The sequence below is a fragment of the Leuciscus leuciscus genome, assembly GCF_965113295.1.
Source record: "Leuciscus leuciscus genome assembly, chromosome: 18".
Lineage (NCBI taxonomy): Eukaryota > Metazoa > Chordata > Actinopteri > Cypriniformes > Leuciscidae > Leuciscus > Leuciscus leuciscus.
Window position 1 is genome coordinate 27,121,729 of NC_138742.1, and position 19,660 is coordinate 27,141,388.

General features: G+C 37.2%; 1 protein-coding gene and 3 long non-coding RNA genes across 4 annotated transcripts in view; 3 read left to right on the top strand and 1 right to left on the bottom strand.

Annotated features, from left to right (window-relative positions):
* The first annotated feature begins 2,432 nt into the window (after positions 1–2,432).
* LOC309480686 lies at positions 2,433–4,135 on the top strand. The gene is made up of 2 exons (XR_014199716.1): positions 2,433–4,073; positions 4,104–4,135. It is a non-coding gene; the product is annotated as an uncharacterized lncRNA (long non-coding RNA).
* On the bottom strand, positions 3,492–18,363 carry LOC309480579 (alpha-1,3-mannosyl-glycoprotein 4-beta-N-acetylglucosaminyltransferase C). Its single transcript, XM_082145168.1, has 4 exons — positions 18,199–18,363; positions 15,101–15,215; positions 8,546–8,660; positions 3,492–6,337 (listed from the first exon to the last, which is right to left on the bottom strand). The coding sequence occupies exons 2-4, from the start codon at positions 15,200–15,202 to the stop codon at positions 5,133–5,135; spliced, it is 1,422 nt and encodes a 473-aa protein (XP_082001294.1). The 5' UTR covers positions 15,203–15,215; positions 18,199–18,363; the 3' UTR covers positions 3,492–5,132.
* LOC309480700 overlaps positions 6,344–19,660 on the top strand; it is an 87,322-nt gene continuing 74,005 nt past the window's right edge. Inside the window, exon 1 of the long non-coding RNA XR_014199734.1 lies at positions 6,344–7,137. This is a non-coding gene — a long non-coding RNA (uncharacterized lncRNA). The remainder of the gene's footprint in view (positions 7,138–19,660) is intronic.
* On the top strand, positions 15,224–16,775 carry LOC309480696. Its single transcript, XR_014199730.1, has 2 exons — positions 15,224–15,805; positions 15,866–16,775. It is a non-coding gene; the product is annotated as an uncharacterized lncRNA (long non-coding RNA).

Sequence of the window (19,660 nt, forward strand, 5' to 3'; positions counted from 1 at the left end):
TAGCACTTAAATGAACTATTGAACCCTGGTTCTCCTGTCATTAGATCTGTACATGTTTTCATTACATAATTCATCGTGACACCTGAAAGGAAACATGTTAAACTCAATCGGTCGAACGATCAGACTTGTGATATATATAAATGGGTCAGATACAGCTGAAAAATGATGAATATAGCATTTTTGTTCACGTTGTTCTTTTTTATTTCACTAATTTAAACATGTAATATGTATAAAATACACATTGCAATATAATTCTCAAAAATCTTTTAATAGCCTAAGAAAAAAAAATCTAAATATTAAAGTATGAGGTTAATATCTAGTGACTTTAATATTTTTGTGACTTATTTATGAATTTTATTAGAATTTCACAAATCTGCACTGAAAAATATTCTGTTTGGGTATAAAACACAATAAAAATTCTTAGCAAAATAAATAAAAATAAAAGCGTACAATAATTTACATACCATACATTTTAACAGCTAAAATGCCTTTTTATGGACAAATAAAGGGTTATAACAGCTAGATTGAATTAGGTCAGAATTAAACCATCAGGTTGATTGAAATTTCCATTATTAATTCTTTTTTTTTTTTTTTTTTTTGTGCTTGCCAGGAACTGTTTTTCACCTGATCTGGCACTTTAAACATTGTGTAAAAACAGGCAGTAAAATCAGAATAAGAATATATGTTAGAATATGAGGGTTAATGCATATTCGACTATCATAACCATAATAGTAGTAGTTGTTTAATTTTTTGTTTTGGAAATTATAGTTCCAAATCCCAAATGAAGTTCAGTCTCTTATATCCATAGAGCTCTCCATCAATCAGTTGACCAACCTGCAAAGAAACCTTCAAATATATATTAAAAAAAGGAAGCCACTTTATTTCACTTGTTCAGGTCAAGCGAGCACTGAAACATGACAGACCGCTGGAGAAGAAAGCCTCAGCGTGGGGTGATGTGTGTGTTGGTCTTGACCACAGCATTGACTCCAGGTGACTGTAACTGAATCAGTCTATGTTTAGTGCACTGTCAGCCTCAATAATTACAATGTCGCGGTTAGCAGAGTTTATATAATTAGGATGATATTTGAGCCCTTTATAATCGAAAGATTCTCTAGGGCGCACAGAGGATTCCAGGAGGACAATATATGGTTGTGCAATCAGTTACATTCACAGCGTCTCGCCAGCAAGTCGACCTGGTCACGTTGAACATGGGACATGGAAGTTAACGCTAGAGGGCAACGTGATACACGCTGGTTGCTCCAGGAAAAACTGGGTCACGGGGATACATGACCCATCCCTATTTTCTGTGATGTCTCCTCAGCCATATCTTCTGAGGGACAGCTGAGATAGGAGCCTGTTTCGGCCAAGGTCAGAGGTCAAAGGTGAATGTGCCGTTTTGTTTCAGATTTAATACCTATATACATCTATATATATAGAACACTAAATTGACAATAGTTTTGGGATATTGCCACTATATTGCCAAAAGTTTATACATATGAACTTTAATGACATCCCATTCTTAATCCGTAGGGTTTATTATGGAGTTGGCCCACCCTTTGCGGCTATAACAGCTTCAGCTCTTCTGGGAAGGCTTTCCACAAGGTTTATGAGTGTGTTTATGGGAATTTTTTACCATTCTTCTAGAAGCGCATATGTGAGGTCAGGCACGAGTTGGACACGATGAGGTCAGGACTCTGTGCAGGCCAGTCAAGTTTCTCCACACCAAACTCGCTCATCCATGTCTTTATGGACCTTGACTTGTGCACTGGTGTGCAGTCATGCTGGAACAGGAACATCCCCAAACTGTTCCCACAAAGTTGGGAGCATGAAATTGTCCAAAATGTCTTGGTATGCTGAAGCATTAAGAGGCCAAGCCCAACCCCTGTAAAACAACCCCACACCATGATCCCCCCTCCACCAAACTTTAAACTTTGCACAATACAGTCAGGCAAGTCCCGTTCTCCTGGCAATCGCCAAACCCAGACTCGTCCATCGGAGTGTGATTGGTCACTCCAGAGAACACGTCTCCACTGCTCTAGAGTCCAGTGGCGGCGTGCGTTACACCAATGCATCCGATGCTTCGCATTGCACTTGGTGATGTTAGGCTTGGATGAAGCTGCTCGGCCATGGAAACCCATTCGATGAAGCTCTACACACTGTTCTGGAGCTAATCTGAAGACCACACGAAGTTTGGAGGTCTGTAGATATTGACTCTGCAGAAAGTTGGCGACTTCTGCACACTGTACGCCTCAACATGCGCTGACCCCGCTCTGTGATTTTACATGGCCTACCACTTCATGGCTGAGATGCTGTTGTTCCCAATTGCTTCCACTTTGTTTTAACACCACTAACAGTTGACAGTGGGATATTTAGTAGTTAGGAAATTTTACGAATGGACTTATTGCACAGGTGGCAACCTATCACAGTTCCACGCTGCGACCCATTCTTTCACAGATGTTTGCAGAAGCGTCTGCATGCCTACGTGCTTGATTTTATACAGCTGTGGCCATGGAAGTGATTAGAACACCTGAATTCAATGATTAGGAGGGGTGTCCCAATACTTTTACCAATATAGTGTGTGTGGTATATATATACACACAATCAGCCAATCACATGGCAGCAACTCAATTCATTTAGGCATGTAAACATGGTCAAGACGATCTGCTGAAGTTCAAACTGAGCATCAGAATGGGGAATAAAGGTGATTTAAGTGACTTTGAACGTGGCCTGGTTGTTGGTGCCAGACGGGCTGGTCTCCAAGTCAGCGGTGGGCTCTGGCTTTTGATCCGCTGAGGGCATGGCTGAAGGCTGACTGGGATCTGGGTCCGGAGCGGGGCTGGCATGGTCCTCATTTGCAAGGCAGATGGTAAACGGTCACACTGCACCAGCACCCACTCCACACACTCAGCACTCCACAGCATCATCCACGGGCAGGAGTGTCTTCGACCAGTCATTGAGGCTGGTGTTGAAGAATACGCAAAGCATATTTTCCATTATTATTTATCATTTTTAAATTATGTTCACACTTACAATTAAAATTACTATTACATTATTTGGTAACGAATAAAACAAAACCTATAGTGTATGATGTATCTAACACATTACGCACTGTATCTACAGTGGGCTCCAAAAGTCAGAAAACATTGTAATAATTAAAACCTCATTTAACCTCGGAAATAATCAGAACGTTTTAGGATTTTGGGGGAAAAAATGAAAATACAGACACATTAAAATGTTTAATTTTAAACCATTTCATATCCTGTAGCATCAAATATTTTCAACAAATGTTCATTTAAATAATAAAAATGCAAAATTGATACATTTTCACTATGGATCCACGTTTTTTGACTCCCTATATGACTAACAATACATAAAATAGTGCAATATACAGTTCATTAAAGACCACCCACACATAAACACAACATATACAGTTAGCAGTTCATTATTTCATATTAGACACATAATGCAAAGCGTAGTACCATCCTAAAGTGTTATTATAATTTTTTTTTTGCAATAATGACAAAAAGAATGTAAATTATCCCGTCTCCACAGCCATGAAAGGTGTTTAATTGTCTGTCATACAGACAAGAGTCAAACAAACAAAAACAAAAAATATTTTTTTCTATATTCTCTATATTCATAGAGCAAACATATGAAACAGATTGGTTTCTGGTGTTATGTAATTGTGCAACAAGCATACAGTTTTATGCAATTGAGTTGTGCAGTTATCTCAGAATTATAACATTCATATATACATACAGAAGTTCTGAAAGAGAACATACAGTAGTCAGCGAACATTAGTACCCTGTTCTTTAGGCTTAGTTTGATAAATCACAAATGCTGATATGATTGTCAGACACATGATGAATGCAGCATGTCACTTTGGTATAAAAGTCCTTTCACCAAATACTGAACAAAATTAAGTTCAAGTGTGTGTGTGTGTGTGTGTATGTGTGTTTATATAGTTTGTATAACAATCATTGTGTCTATGGAAGGTCCCCATAAAACATGGAAACCCAACGTGTGTGTGTGTGTGTGTGTGTGTGTGTGTGTGTGTGTGTGTGTGTGTGTGTGTGTGTGTGTGTGTGTGTGTGTGTGTGTAGTATCTGCACTTCCCCCTCACTGGTGCTTAAAGCCATGAAATTACTAATTAGTATTTCAGAATGTATTTCAAGGCTACTACACCTAGGGGGCAGTATATTCCTAACAAACATTCACTTTAAAAAAGGCTTGTAAATGTAAATATTTTGACTGTAAAATGTTCTTTACTTATTGGTATCCTCTTTCACCACTCAACCACATAACCAGGCCTTCATATTTCAAACTTCATATTTTAATAGTTATTTATATTAATTGAGGAGGTTTTTTTTTGTGGCACTTTTATCTCTTAAAATGTTAACTTTTTGTAACTTATATGTAAGGCAGCAGATTGACCAGAGGCTAAATTCTTCTTTTGTCTGAATTCTTCAGACAAAATACTAAATTCTTCATTAATTAATTAAACTCCTGTTATACTAACATTATTTGCATGAAAATTAATGTGTATTATCTTGGGAAACCTTGCAAAAAGTTATCAAAAGAATCTTTTTTTTTTTTTTTTTTTTTTAAGAAAAGTTAAAAGTTAATTTCACTTTTAAACTAAGTTCATTAAAATAAATGAAACATATTTAAGTTCAAATTAATTTAAAACCACAAAAAAATATTTTAGAAAAATAAACTTATATACAACATATATTTTCTGAAAGTTTGAATATCCTGTTCAATTCTGCTTTATTACAATATTTTTACTTGAAAACACAATCAAAATACAGCTTAATACAATTATTTTGTGCCGTATTAAGAGAATTATTATAGTTTTTACTAATACTTTGAATTGTATTTTATGTTTATATTTTCCGTTTTCATTTTAATTTTAGTCAAAGTTTTGGTAATTTTGTTGTGTTTTCATTTCAATTTGAATGTAACCTTTTTTAGTAAATCAAGTTACTTCAGGACAATGAGAAATGTTGGTAACTAGCTGAAATAAAATAAGTTTTTCCAGTTAACAACAGTTTTTTAAAAAATGTTTTTAGTTTTAGTTTATTATAATATCCCTGATCCTCAGACACAGATTTTAAAGATTCAAATCTACGTCAGCGATGATAAAGAATTCCTTTCTGCTGCAGAACAGCTTTAGAAACCGCTTTTCTCATGTTTTTTTCCCCAGCTTTAACAGTCCAGACCTGGATCCTCTTTATGATAACCCAGTCCGGTTGGGGTGCTGTGACTCGAATTCGTAAACATGCCACGGTTGTGGGCACAAGTTTCTGGACATCGGGTTTATTAAACTGTCCGTTCTGAAGAGAACCTAGTGCCTGAAATCCCGAACAATCCAACGCAGACTCCGTTTTCACCAGAGTTTTCCCAAGTTCCACATCAGCAGAGACCAGCTGATCTTTTCCATCCGATCCTGTTCGTATTTGGACACGGGAGATAAGAACCGGTTCATGAAAGGCCACTAAAAAGTAGTTTTCTGAGCCAATAGGGGAAACGCCCCAGAAATACCCTAAATCTTGACTGTAAGCCTTTTCGGCTGTATTGGTCTCAAAAGTCTCAATGTTCGTGCGAATGTCTGCCGGAGGGTTATCAGCAACTTCTTCGACGAAGTCCTCATCCTTCAGGTGATTGTATGTCCCCCTAAATGACGAGTAAGTGCCCATGTGCTGAAACAGAGATGGGCGGAAACGAATGACTTTATCCTGCATCAACAATTTGTGAAAATGCGACAGCAGGAAGTCGCAGGGCATCTCTTGGTAGAAATTGTAAAGGAAACGGGCCAGGATGGGCAGATCTTTGGATTGGTAGAGTTTTCCGATGTAGCCCAACTTAGAGAATTCCAGCGTGACCCACTTCGAGTTGTCCATCGAACGGATGTGCTCATGCATACTGGAGAGAAAGTTCTTCGAACAGCTCACGTCATCCTCCAGCATGATATAGTATTGGGAGAGGTTACTGCTAAAATGGAGCAAATAGGAGTAGTCCACGTTTTGCTTCGAACGGAAGGACACGCGGTCGGGAGCGTCGTTGAAGTTCCTCTTCAGTCCTGTAAGGGGAGGATAGTTCTCTTCGTTGACGTGGATAACAAGCAGTCGACCCTTCGACAGATGCAGGTGGAATTGATCTGTGATTTTCTGTAAGGTCTCCCGGATCCAGCTCACGTCAAAGTCAGCGAGAAGGACGACCACCACCATTTGATCCAGCTCTTCCTCTGAGGACTCGGTGAAGATTGACCGAAGAGTGTCCAGAAGATAACTGCCCTTTTTTCTCTTCACAGACGAGAGGCCCACCGTTAGGTACTCTGAAAAAGGATGAAACCACAGGGATGTGACTACAAAGTTGTTTACAGGGATTCATTAAGTTCACAAAGTCTTAAATCTTTCCTCAGCATTGATGGAATTTTCCAGCAATCCATGGTAGAGGATTTACGGTAGCATTATACGGTAGAGGGCAAAACAGGTGAAGAAGAAACAAGCCATAGAAGCATTGCTTATACACATGTAAACTAACACGATCATTAAAGCTCCTGTTTACACCTGGTGTTAAGATGCGTTTCGGTCGATCGGATCACAAGTAGACGAGGGAGACATTCCCGTTTACACCTGGTGTTTTAATCCGCCTCTTTTGTCCACTTTCAACTACCTCTGTCCTGATTTCCTCGAGAGGAGGGTCTATGGGCGAGGAAATGTATGGGCTTTTTCAAATCTTTCGATCTAATGGGCGAAATAAGCTCGTGTAGTTTAGATATGAACACGAACGGAGACGACGGATAAACACACGGAGAACAGCAGCTTTAGTTTCTGCTCTGACAGACTCGAGACCAGCTGAACACTGAGTGTGTGTTAGAAATCAGGAATGGTGAGAGAACATTGTGCTTGGTACTTTTTTCTTCTTTAAACCAAACTTGGGTTTTTAGCCAACAAAGTTTGAATCTTGTCTGGCTATAGCTCTTCCCATAATGTTACTCATTAGGTCAGTATGCAGAGAGAAGTCGGTCTTTTGTGGCTGTTTGAACACATTCGACCACATGAGTGTTTACACTACGAAAGCAATCCGGTCGAATGTGTTTTTAACTACCTCTGGAAGTGGTGGAAAGTGGTCGTTTTAGACCCGTTTACTCCTGTATTTAGAGTCGTCCAGTTGTGATCCGATCGACCGAAACGCATCTTAATACCAGGTGTGAACAGGGACAAACATTCAACAGCATATAAATCAAAACGGCCTAATGTTACTGAATGAAATATCGACCCAGGACGAGCTACAGGACTGTGAAGCTTTGGGGGTGTTGATGAACTCGATCTACTCCATCTATGTTTTGATCATCGTTTTCAGTCCTATCCGGACAATGTGATTTTCTCATCTTTTTGTTCAAAATTTTGCTTTTTTTTATGAAACTTACCCACATTCAAGAGTTTTTTTTAAAGCAGATGCTCTGTTGTTTCTTTTGATATATTGACTGTTCATACAATAGAAGATTTTGGGGGACATGAAAGTTTTGTGAAAATGATAAAAAATGCTGGCGCTGGCTGCCAACTTAAAAAAATAAAAATAAAATGCTGGCGGGGGGAAGAAGTTAGAAGTTCGAAGTTAGTTTGAACGGCAGTTTAATAACAGGATGTATTCTCAAGGAAATAGCTTGTTTCCAATAAAGCACGCCCTTTTACTGAAAAACAAAACTTTCATGTCTAGCCAAGCCAACACAGGATGCGGTCTTGCAGAAACAGTCTGGCAATCAGTGTCCGGAACGGAGCTTGAAAAGTTATTTTAAGAACTGGTGGAACAAAGGAGGACATCCGCCTGGCGCACATGTACATTAAAGCTACACTGTGTAATTTTTTATTATATACTCTGTTGATTCTTAGCAAAAAACACTTTGTTCTTTCAAAATGATATGTGCTCATTAATGTGTAATTACTTCTACCAACTAATCAAGTATTCTCGTAAGCGTAGAATCTGCCATTTAGAATACATACGAGCGAGTCGCTCGAATGGCGGCAGCCATGTTGCGCCTCCATCTTGAAAATACATTAGCCTAAGAGGGACATACCTGGAAATTCAAGCTTCGCCTTTCGCGTTTTTACACGCAGTGGCACCGTGACGAATGCGAGGGGGAGATTACTCACGACTGCCGGAAGATTTGAAATAATACGGCCACCGTAGGAGTTAAAACGCCCTTGGAATGGGAGGGGCTAGAAAGTAATATTCAGTTGGTAGTCATAAACAATTTCACAGCTAGATGGGAGAAATCCTACACAGTGTAGCTTTAATAATCGGTTTAAAAGTATTGCAGGTGTTTTGTGTGAATGGTCCCCACAAGCTGCACTTATTCATAAATATGTTGATTATTTTAAGAGTAATTTAGTAAAAGAACTACATCGAATTAAATCATGGACATAAATTTCAATTGCACTTCCCTTAGTGATTTTCAAGCATTATCTTCGAAATCTGTTGTATCTAAACAAAACTTCTTCCGGTAAATTCTCTGCTAGTTGTGAATAGATAAACTCACTCTTGGACTGCTGGAGGTCTCCTGCCAGAACTTTAATGGAAACATTGAAATGCAGGTAATGGCTCTGGAGATCTTCAACCCAAGTCTCTCTATCCCAAATCCAGTTCGCTGGACCCTGTAGCAAAAAAAAAAAAAAAAATCATACAATTTACAGGTCTAGATCATCATATTACATCAACATCACCTACAAACATGATCCTACAGGAGGTTTAGTGTTAAGCCCCGTTCACACTGCCGACGACACGCAGATCCCATTCATTTCAATGGAGAGCTGAGCGACACGATTTCCAGCCGCGATGGCACTTGCCGTTTCTCGTTCATCTCTAATATTAAGCATTTTATGCACTGATTCCATTTTTAGTCTTTTCCCTCCAAAATGTTTGTTTTTAGCTGCAAGAAAACTGATTCGGTGTCTACAACATGGAATCCGTGAATGTCATTCATAAACTTTCCTAGACAACAGTAGTGGGAACGCCCACCAGCGACCTCACCGCCAGCTACTGGAGACATGCAGCGACAGTCACTGTGAACACAGCTTTAGATGGGAACACACTACATGATTTTCAAAGTCGTTGGATTGCTGTTCTTCTCACACTACGCAACAGATCGGAGTCACACATTGTGGTGTCGTGCCGATTGAACAAAAAAGATGTGTATCCACAAAAACGGAACTTTTACATTTAATTGCAATCCAATATAAAGTATTGTAGTAAGGATACCACACACACATTATACAACACTTCAATAGGAAGAATCCATTGGCTGTTATCTGTCGTGTGCAGTGGAACAACGATGTTTACACGACAACGATGTACTATAAACAGAAACGTTTTTCCATTGCGCTTTTCGCGTACAGACGACAACATTTTCAAAATGATTCCCGTTCACACGGATCCGTGAAAACGACTAAAAACGCTGTATTGTTCATGCCAGGCCAGTAGATGGCGATGCCACTTTGTAAAGAAACACTACGCTCCGACTGAACACGTAATACACATGTACATGACATCACCGTTTTCACAAATTCAAGTTTTTGTAGTTTACACAGAGACGATAACGGTATTGTTTTAACAAACTTGCACTTTGAAACCAGTTTTCAAAAGTTTGTTTTCAATCCCCCAAAACACAGTTGTCATGTAAATGAACGGCTAAAACACATTACATTTTTTATTGAAAACAGTCTCGTGTAAACAGACCGAGGTCCAGTGCCCAGTTGCATAAAGCACCTTAAGTGTAATTTTCCAGTATGTTTTCCAAGATATACTGGATATTTTCCAGTGTATCTTACAGTATGTTTTCCTTAAACTTTAGGGTGTCGCAGAAAATAACCCTTGTGTTACTTAAGGGTTTTTATAAGTGAAACATAATAAACCTTTAGAATGTCCCTTAAGTATCTATTTTTTTTTCACTTAAGTAATCTCCTAAAAAACAATGTGTTGCATAAAGCCCCTTAACTATCATTCTTTGAGTATCCATCTCGTCTGGTCCTTCTCTTTTATATTTAGTTGTCTTTTTTGATTTCCTTATCCATGTTATGTGGTTTTCTGTGAAAACTTACCGCTATCTGCGTTAACAAATAGCGTGTGCATGGCAACAACAGAAATTTGACATATCCCGAGTCTCTGTCATGAATCACTTAACGGTTTCCTAAGAGAAGTGTTTATGCAATTATGCAACATCCTCAAATAAATCATTCCCTCAAGGTAAGGGGAAATCACGCTGTAGCAACTCATAATGTAATAACTGCACATAATGTAATAACTGCACATAATGTAATAACTGCACATAATGTAATAACTGCACATAATGTAATAAGTATTACATTTTGATTGTAATAAAATGTTCATAATGAAATAATCTTTTCACAAAGTAATAAAATATTGAGCTCATAATGTAATTACAATTTTTACATTATGAGAAATGTATTACATTATAAACTCACCAAAAACGTCATATTATCATAATCATCTTTTAAAACATAAACAAATATTACTATTCCCTTACGGTACATTTAAAAAAAAAAAGAAAAAAATCTACATGTGAAATGCAACAGATTTAAATATTCATGCAATTATTATTATTATTATATTTTTATTAAACATAAAGCATTTGTATTCCTTTACAGCACATTTAAAAAAATCTAAATCCAGTCTTAACCTACCAACAAAATCCACCAGACAAGTACTATTATTATTATTATACACTACTACTACTACAACTACTTCTTATATACATACTTTATACACACTGTTAAATGACAAACAGTGTTAAATACCAATACTGTGTAAAAATGTTGTGAAGAAAACCCCACAGTATCAATACAGCAATGAGGTGTGTGTGTGTGTGTGATAAAATGTTATCTGCTTCAGCCAACGGCAGCACAGAGCACAAACAATGCAAACATTTCTTCACTTTAATATAAGTTACAGCAAAACAAAGCCTGAATGAATGTACATCAGAGGGCAACTAGTAGTAGTAGTAGTAGTAGTAGTAGTAGTAGTGTCAGTAATCTGGTGGATTTTGTAGGCAGGATAAAACTGGATTTAAGATATTTTAAATGTACTGTAAAGGAATACCAATGCTTTGTTTAATAATAATAATAATAATTGCATGAATATTTAAATCTGTTGCATATTGCAGGTGGTTTAAGACATTTTTAAATGTACTGTAAGGGTATACTAATATTTTTTATGTTTTAAAAGTTATTACAATTATGCAAATATGACATGTTTTTGGTGAGTTAATAATGTAATACATTTCTCATAATATACAATTTTTTATTACATTATGAGCTCACGATTTTATAACGTTTTGAGAAAATGAACATTTTATTACAATAATAATGTAATACTTAATTACATTATGTGCCGTTTTTACATTATGTGCAGTTATTACATCATGAGTTGCTACACACGGTTTAGGTGTCACACTTAAAGGGATAGTTCACCCAAAAATGAAAACTCTGTCATCATTTACTCTCCCTGAAGTTGTCCCAAACCTGTATGAGTTTCTTTCTTCTGTTGAACACAAAAGAAGATATTTTGAAGAATGTCGGTAACCAGTCGGTACTAGCCATTGACTTCCATAGTAGGAAAAAAAAAATACTATGGAAGTCAATGGCTATACCGTCAACTGTCTGGTTACCAACAATCTTCAAAATATCTTCTTTTGTGTTCAACAGAAGAAAGAAACTCAGGTCTTGAACAACATGAGGGTGAGTAAATGATGACAAAAAAAATCATTTTTGGGCGAACAGATATTTAGCATGCTAAATCACACAGTCACATCTCCGAAAAATCGGCACTTCTCTCATATCGCATCTTTGATCGTACTCACTACACGATTGCCACTCACATGAATGAACACCTGCCCTTAAAGGACAAATCCAGTGAAAAATTAACCTAGGGGTAATTAACACATGGTTACCGAGTCGATCGTTCCCTGAGATGCGTTTTCATGATAATCGAATATAAAGTGTTTTATCTTTAAAAACAGACAGTTTAATAAGAAGATACTTTATAAAGACAGTACATTACGCGTTTACATGCAGGATCCATTTTGGAAAACAGTCTCGACTAATCGAGTCACGAACGCCGTGCTACGTTAGATTTCACTATGCGTAATTCCTATCGACCAGCTCACTTAGCGCGGCGTTCGTTGCTCGACTAGTCGAGACTGTTTTCCAAAATGGATCCTGCATGTAAACGCGTAATGTACTGTCATTATAAAGTATCTTCTTATTAAACTGTCTGTACACTTACAAAGTTCTCAATGCTTCGGTTTGCATGTATGGACCCTCATTAGTCTACCGTGTTAGTGTGAGACTATTTTGAGCCTTGTTAGTGGTATTAACTAGCGATTTACTTTTACTTACTCCGTGCCCTATATACTAGTGTTATAAGCTAATCTGTTTTTAAAGATAAAACACTTTATATTTGATTATCATGAAAACGCATCTCAGGGAACGATCGACTCGGTAACCATGTGTTAATTACCCCTAGGTTCATTTTTCACTGGATTTGTCCTTTAAGCGTTCAGCATATCACAACCATAGACTGTAAAATAATATGGACGTAGTGTCCGTGACGTCACCCGTAGGTTTCTGAAGAACATTTTTGAAGCCTAAAGTGGGCGGAGCCGGCCGTCGCCATCTTGGCAGCGCGTCACTCCCGGATGACCGGAAACAGGCAAAGCTGCGAATTAGCTGAGGTGACGTGACGCTAACAGACAGCAGACAAACGGCTATACTAGTAGTGACAGCAGAGGCAATCCACCTGTCAATCAAGTGGCCACGCCCTTAATTATGCAGAAATTTAAAGCTTAATATAATTTAAACGGATGAGTTATAAAAAAAGTTCACCCCCCCTCACAGTTGTCATGAAGGGCAAAATTAGCTATAGGCTATAGACCAAAACCACTTTTTGCACCAGGATGTAAACATATTTTTTTCTGCTGTAAAGTTGGGCATATTAACATGGGGGGTTTATGTGATTGACTCTCTTTTGGAGGCTGTAGGTGAATTGCAGTTTAAGACACTTCTGTGTCAGATTCAAGAGAGAGACCACAAGGTTTCCGCTTGATCACAACGCTTTCAAAGTAAGGAATAATTGACGACAGGCCGTTGAATTATTAGAAAAATAATGCACACCCGAGGTGGTAATGCGGTCACGACGCGAAGCGGAGTGGCCGTTACACCTCGGGTGTGCATTATTTTTCTAATAATTCAACGGCCTGAAGTCAATTATTCCGCTTATACTACAGTTACCACACCTCGAAACATTGTTCAGATTATGTATTTCAAGACGTTTGTAAAGTTTTTGTCATTAAAACGCTCTTGTATGTAGGACTAATTTCTTACGCATCTAATCCCATGCCTCCGTTGCTAATTCCAAAACGTAATTTCAGAGTTAGTAACGGAGGTTTGAGCCGCTGATAGCAGACTAATGCTGGGGACACACGACTCGCTGACACATTCTCTGACTGTTTTCATCGACTGCAGCAGATTTTAAACACCGACTTTGAACACAGACTGAACGCGCTGAACACGCGTTTGGGCATGATCAGTCATAAGTATCAAATTACATTCATAACCGGTGTTGTGCCGAATTTCGACCCCCGCCAAATTATTACCCCCCTAGTATTGGTAGGTTTAGGTTTAGTTGTGGGGGAGGGGTTAGGATTAGGGGTGGGGTTGGGATTAGGCAATCAGGTACTGACTTCAACGAGGGGGGTAATAATTTGGCAGGGGGTCGAAATTCGGCACAACACCAGCCTTAAAGTGTGTTCCCGGCTTTATGCAGTTATTAATGCAGTTATTAGAGAGAGATGTTGCAATAATGAGACAGAAAAGCATGTGCGTCAATATTATTTATTAATTAATTCAATTCGTTTTAATTAATTCGTTAATTCTTTTTTTTTTCTATTATTGACAGATGACAGTAGACTAGCCAAATAAATGAAACCCAAAGCCCTTTTAACAAGTAGGCCTATCAATAATTATTTATCTGTTAAATTATCTGCAATAAAAATCCGTGCTGCAGGACTATCCATTTATTTAGCCTATATTCAGTTTAATTTTCTATTGATTATAGATAGGACTTTATAGTTTATTTATTCAAATTAAACTGCATGTTTCTATTGATTGTGAAGCTAGACATTGAAAATTGCAGATCAAGCGCACGGGGCGAAATGCTTTTTCTTGTTATGAATTGTATCCTATTTTCCGTTATTACAGTTGACTACGCGAAGTGATATGGAACTGTAATGCGGTCAAGACCTGCCTGGAACTACTTTAGCCGTGCGTTTCCCTGAAAATAATGCACACCTTAGAACGTTCGTCAACCAATCAGATTCAAGCATTCAACGGCCCTGTAGTATAACATGATGTATACCACACCTAGGAAACATTTTGTTGTGACTGTGAGTGATGAAGAAAAACCGTAGGCTATGCCTCAAATGAACAGGAAACACGCCTGAACAGCATTACAATGAAACTGAACTGCTAGTACAACTTGTGGTGTGAAACAGTTTGTCCCAACTCACGCACTTCTGCATTATTCTATGCCAGTCTAAATACTGTGAGGCGATTTCACACTGAAAATTCCAAAAAGTGCCTTTAAATACCTGGATGATGCACTTAAAAACGAAGTGCAGAATGTTGGACACTTAATGCGTTCACCGGTCACAGCTTTCCTTGTGTTACAGAGGGGGGAGGGACTATCAGAGTTGATTGACAGAATAACCGAATACAATTCATACTCTACACAGTGTATAGTATAAGTGCATAATGTATAGTGTGTCATTTGGGGACACAGGACATACAACAGAATCACTCCACCCTTTTGTCGTTTCAAACCTGTTTGACATTTTTTCTTTCCGCTTTGGAACATAAACGAATATTTTCTGTCCATACAGTGGAAGTCAATGGAATCTGTCTGGTTGCCAACATTCTTCTTTTGTGTTCCGGGAAAGAAGAAAAGTCAGGTGTGGAATGACATGAGGGTGAGAAAATGATGACAGTTTTTTTTTATAATCATGCTATTAGCACAAGCTTACCTTGAGGTGTCCTGATTCTGCTCTCTGCGTGTAGATGTAGACGCTGGTCATAATGAAAAGACCAGCTCCGACCAGGACGAATTTTTTCAGATAGCATCTCATCACCCACTTTCTTCTGTTAAAGACACATATGCACTTAAATACTGTACCAGCAACAATAAACACATCATAAGTCTTACTTTGTGTCACTTGTCGCTCCAAATGCTGTTTTTCCAACATGTTTGATTGTCTTTAATCAGTAGCTGCATTGTTCAATTATTCACATGACCCAGTTTGAATAATTAATGTCCGATTATGAACCATTCAGCTGACACATTCAACACTGTCATTTAGAAGAGCAAAATTGTGCTTCTCAAACTAGTAAGTTGTCAAACAGAGGAGAGGGAAAAGCTAGAGTAAAGATATATTTGTGAACATGAAAATAATATGTATTACACCGCCCTGCATCATATTTTCTCAATAAAATGCAATACTTTCTTACTAAATTTGGGGTGCTGATTCCAAAAATGGTCACATATTACACTTTCCCACAAAATATGTGGAGCATTTCATGGTATTTTTGCTTTTGACAACCATTTGTAAGGTGAAAAAGTCATCCCTTAATCACCAGAAAAACGGACACAAAGACACGATTCCTCTGAGCCAGATTAAAATTATTTGTTCAATTGTCAGCCGATTTTCAGTTGTATGACTATTTTAAGCCTAGTCCTGATTTCAAGGTTAGATTTACGGCCAGTGACAGAAGAAAATGCTAACATGCTGAAGTTACGTAATCAGATTACCTTTTTCAAGTAACTAGTAAAGTAATGCTTAATATTACCATTTACAACTAAATATCCGAGTTACTTTTTCAAAGAAGTAACGCAAGTTACTTTGTTTTCCCATTTATTGGCATAACCCAGCCCAACCCAGGTGACAAACACGTAAACGTAAGGTAACGCATTACTTTCCATAAAAAGTAACTAAGTTACACAATATTCTAATGCATTACTTTTGAAAGTAACTTAAGCCCAACACTGGTTTGCTGCAACATCTGTGGTTGTTTTACTTCATCCAAACAGCGTCAGGAAATTACAGATTGTGAATTTTTTTTATAAACTATGTTTATGTAAAGTTCTTTGACATTAAATGCCGTATTTGAACATATATTTTCCACTTCTTTGTAGATTGTAAGTTAAATGATACATTTTCAATACTTCTTTTTGTCATTTTGTTTAAGTGCATGAAAACTGATACATTTCTATAATTTTAAAAATCATTCATATTTTGTGAAGAAAAAAACTTGATGGAAAAGTTTTTATTTATATTTTTAACTTAGCATAATCAAATTAGCTAATATTAAGCCTTTTTTTGCAAATTAGCAGAAATGTTTTTCAAAATACATGGTTGTGTTATTAATATCACTTTTCAGCAAAAAGTGTTTGGAGTCAATCATTTCTGATTTCGTCAATTTATGTAGGTCTAATCAAATTTATTCTGTAGAATCCAGAATTGTGTGGTTTCCATGGATTTTCCCTGTTCAATAATGAACTGTGCTGAGGAACATAACACATATTCTTATTCAATAACTTATATAGTGATAGAATAGTGTACTAATCTTACATCCAATCTTTCTCCTCCTTAAGCCAGAAACCTGCTAACTGCCACATGACACAACAATAACGTGTTTACATAATTTTTTTTTTTAAAACACCTGCAGGCATTACTGTACTCCATTAACGCACAAAGTCTGCTTCATTAACTATAGGCTGCACATTTCCAGAATGTTCTCGTAGACTTCCATTGAAAGTTCCTTACTGTACACATGATTGTGTGTGTGTGTGTGTGTGTGTGTGTGTGTGTGTGTGTGTGTGTGTGTGTGTGTGTGTGTGTGTGTGTGTGTGTGTGTGTGTGTGTGTGTGTGTGTGTGTGTGTGTGTTAGAGAGAGCGAGAGAGAGAGAGAGAGAGAGAGAGAGAGAGAGAGAGAGAGAGAGAGAGAGAGATTACAAACTGACAGATTTGTATGTCAAATTTCTTTTTTATCACACATAGCTTCCCTGGGTGCTTCAGGTAGTATATGCTGTAATAATTACTTCCTTGTTTGTCCTTGCAAGTCTGAAAGGTAATTTAAACTAAGAGTTGAACTGTCACATTATATTTTAATGACTCATAGTTTGTTAAATGACTTATAGTTTTTAAACCCTAATTTACAATAACATGGCTCTAAAAGCAAAAGTAGGCTAACAATCCTAAAACAGAACTGGTTGTGCAGTAAAGGAATCCTTAAATGTTTAGCAGAAAAAGGATTTGCCATTATGTGTTTTAACTGCATGTTTAGCATAGGCTACTTATACATTTTGAAACATGCCTTTCTTTAAACCATGACTGACCGTTTCCTTATTAAGCAAAGGTGAACTTTCGCCAACAGTTTTACTATTATTGGCACTGAATGAAACATATTTATTGCTAATGTAGCCTGGTCAAAGCAGAATGAAGAGTATAGGCTACACCAGGCGAACAGGTTTTAGTTTAATAGATCTCGCATGTGTGTTGACCTGAGCTCTGACGCTGACATAGACATTACGCTCCTTAAAACTACATTTGCAATGCAAACAAGTTAGGGTAGTTTTGTAGTTTATAAGCCGGTTTTACAGGGTAGTCTATGAAGGTGAATGGAACAGTCAAATCAGACCATAATTATGTAGCCTACACATTAAAAGCAAACAAACTAAAATAAATATTTAGAAATATATATAGTTGGCTATATGTATAGCCTAGCCTAATGTTTTATAGTTGCATATTATTATTATCATTATTATTATTATTATTATTATAGAAGTTTCATATGGTTTATTCTATCTTGTTCTTCTTATCTACAAAAAAAAACGGTCGAATTTTTTAATTCGGAATACAAATACGATGTTATAAAACCAAAAAAGCATTTGAAGTCCTGAACGCACCAATGAATGACGACATTTTCCATTCGAACGTTCTCAACGCATCCACGATACCCCAAGAATCAATTAAAAAGTCCGAAAACGCCTGTATTTCCCAAATATTGTCCAGTTAAGCAGTGTATGCTTTGACAAAGTTCAAGCAAATGTGTTTAATCCACTTACCTTTATATCACCTATGCAGCAATAGCCTAAAAGTAAAAGTGATATTTTATATCTTAAAATAGATTATTTTATAGATCGCATGTCTCTGTCCACGAGTTAGATCACTTCCTAGTATCGTCGTCACTCTTCGTGTTTAACACTCTTTCTTTCCCTTCAGTGAAGTGTGTTATGCGTTTATCTAACGGATGGCCCTGCCCAAGCGCTGCTGTCATGAGGAGTGATGATCGTGTAAATGTTAACCCGGTTATTGGTTATTGTGGATATGAAGCCATTTCCTTATCGATTGGTAGTGATTACCATAGGGGAAATGAAATGGTGTCATGAGTCAATCAAACGACGGGTTTTGTTCTCCTGATATGTACATTTCCTTTAATCATAATTACATCCACCCTGGCTTTCTGAATTTAGGCAGCCTAAATGACTAGGCTAAATAAATCACTGATTCTTGAGAGTCGGGACAAAACATGTCCCACATAGAAAAGTCTAATTTATAGCAAAAAATAAGAAATTCATCATGATTGACATACTTACAAAGTTAAATCTAAAGGAATTGTATATACCTATCTGATTTTTAGAATAAACTTTTTTATCTTTTTGGGGAAAATTTGTTTAAATGTATGGTCTGTGGTTAGAAGGTCCATGTTATTGCACTTGTCCTCAGCAAGAGGTCACAATATTAACCATCCCAAAAAACTTTAAAAAAGCTCTACAATTGTGAAAACATATATATCAAATAAAAAATAAGGGGTAGAAATATAAAAAAACAATGCATGGAGTGAACATCAAACAATATTTTCCATAAAAATCTGCCTATTTAAGTTGTGTCCTCAGTTTCTGTCAACTCCATCAGATTTTTTCATAAAGCTCTTTAAATCAGGAAATAGCATGGTCAGCTATATCCCTGAGGACCCCTTTTCATCTCCCTGCCTGTGGTGAATGCAGCACCACACATGCTCTGGTACATTTTACATTTGTTTATATTTTAGACAAACAATGTCAATATTCCTATGGTCACAGCTGCACCATGTCAATACCATCTTTCTGTTAAGATACTTTTTTTAAACCATAGTGGATTGAATTTAAGCATTTTAGTGAGGTTATTGGGACATCTAGCAACTGAGGATAAACTACCTAGCTGCAGTGTACAATACATGTTTTGGCGGGAAAATACATGCCCTTACGTCAACTCCGTCAGACGTCAACTCCGTCAGGTTCTATGTCTGACGGAGTTGACCTGTAAGCTGACGGTGTTGACAAATCCACCAATAACCTCTTAATGTGCGAATATAATATTATTTGTAAATATAGTGAAGGGTTAAACTGTTATTTCAGGGTTTTATTTACACATAAATGCACATACATAGCATGCATTACATTATTTAACCATACACATCTGACTTGTAGAGAATGGGCAGGCAGTGGTCTGCTTATTATTGTGTAACGTGTAACTTTGCCAGCACTT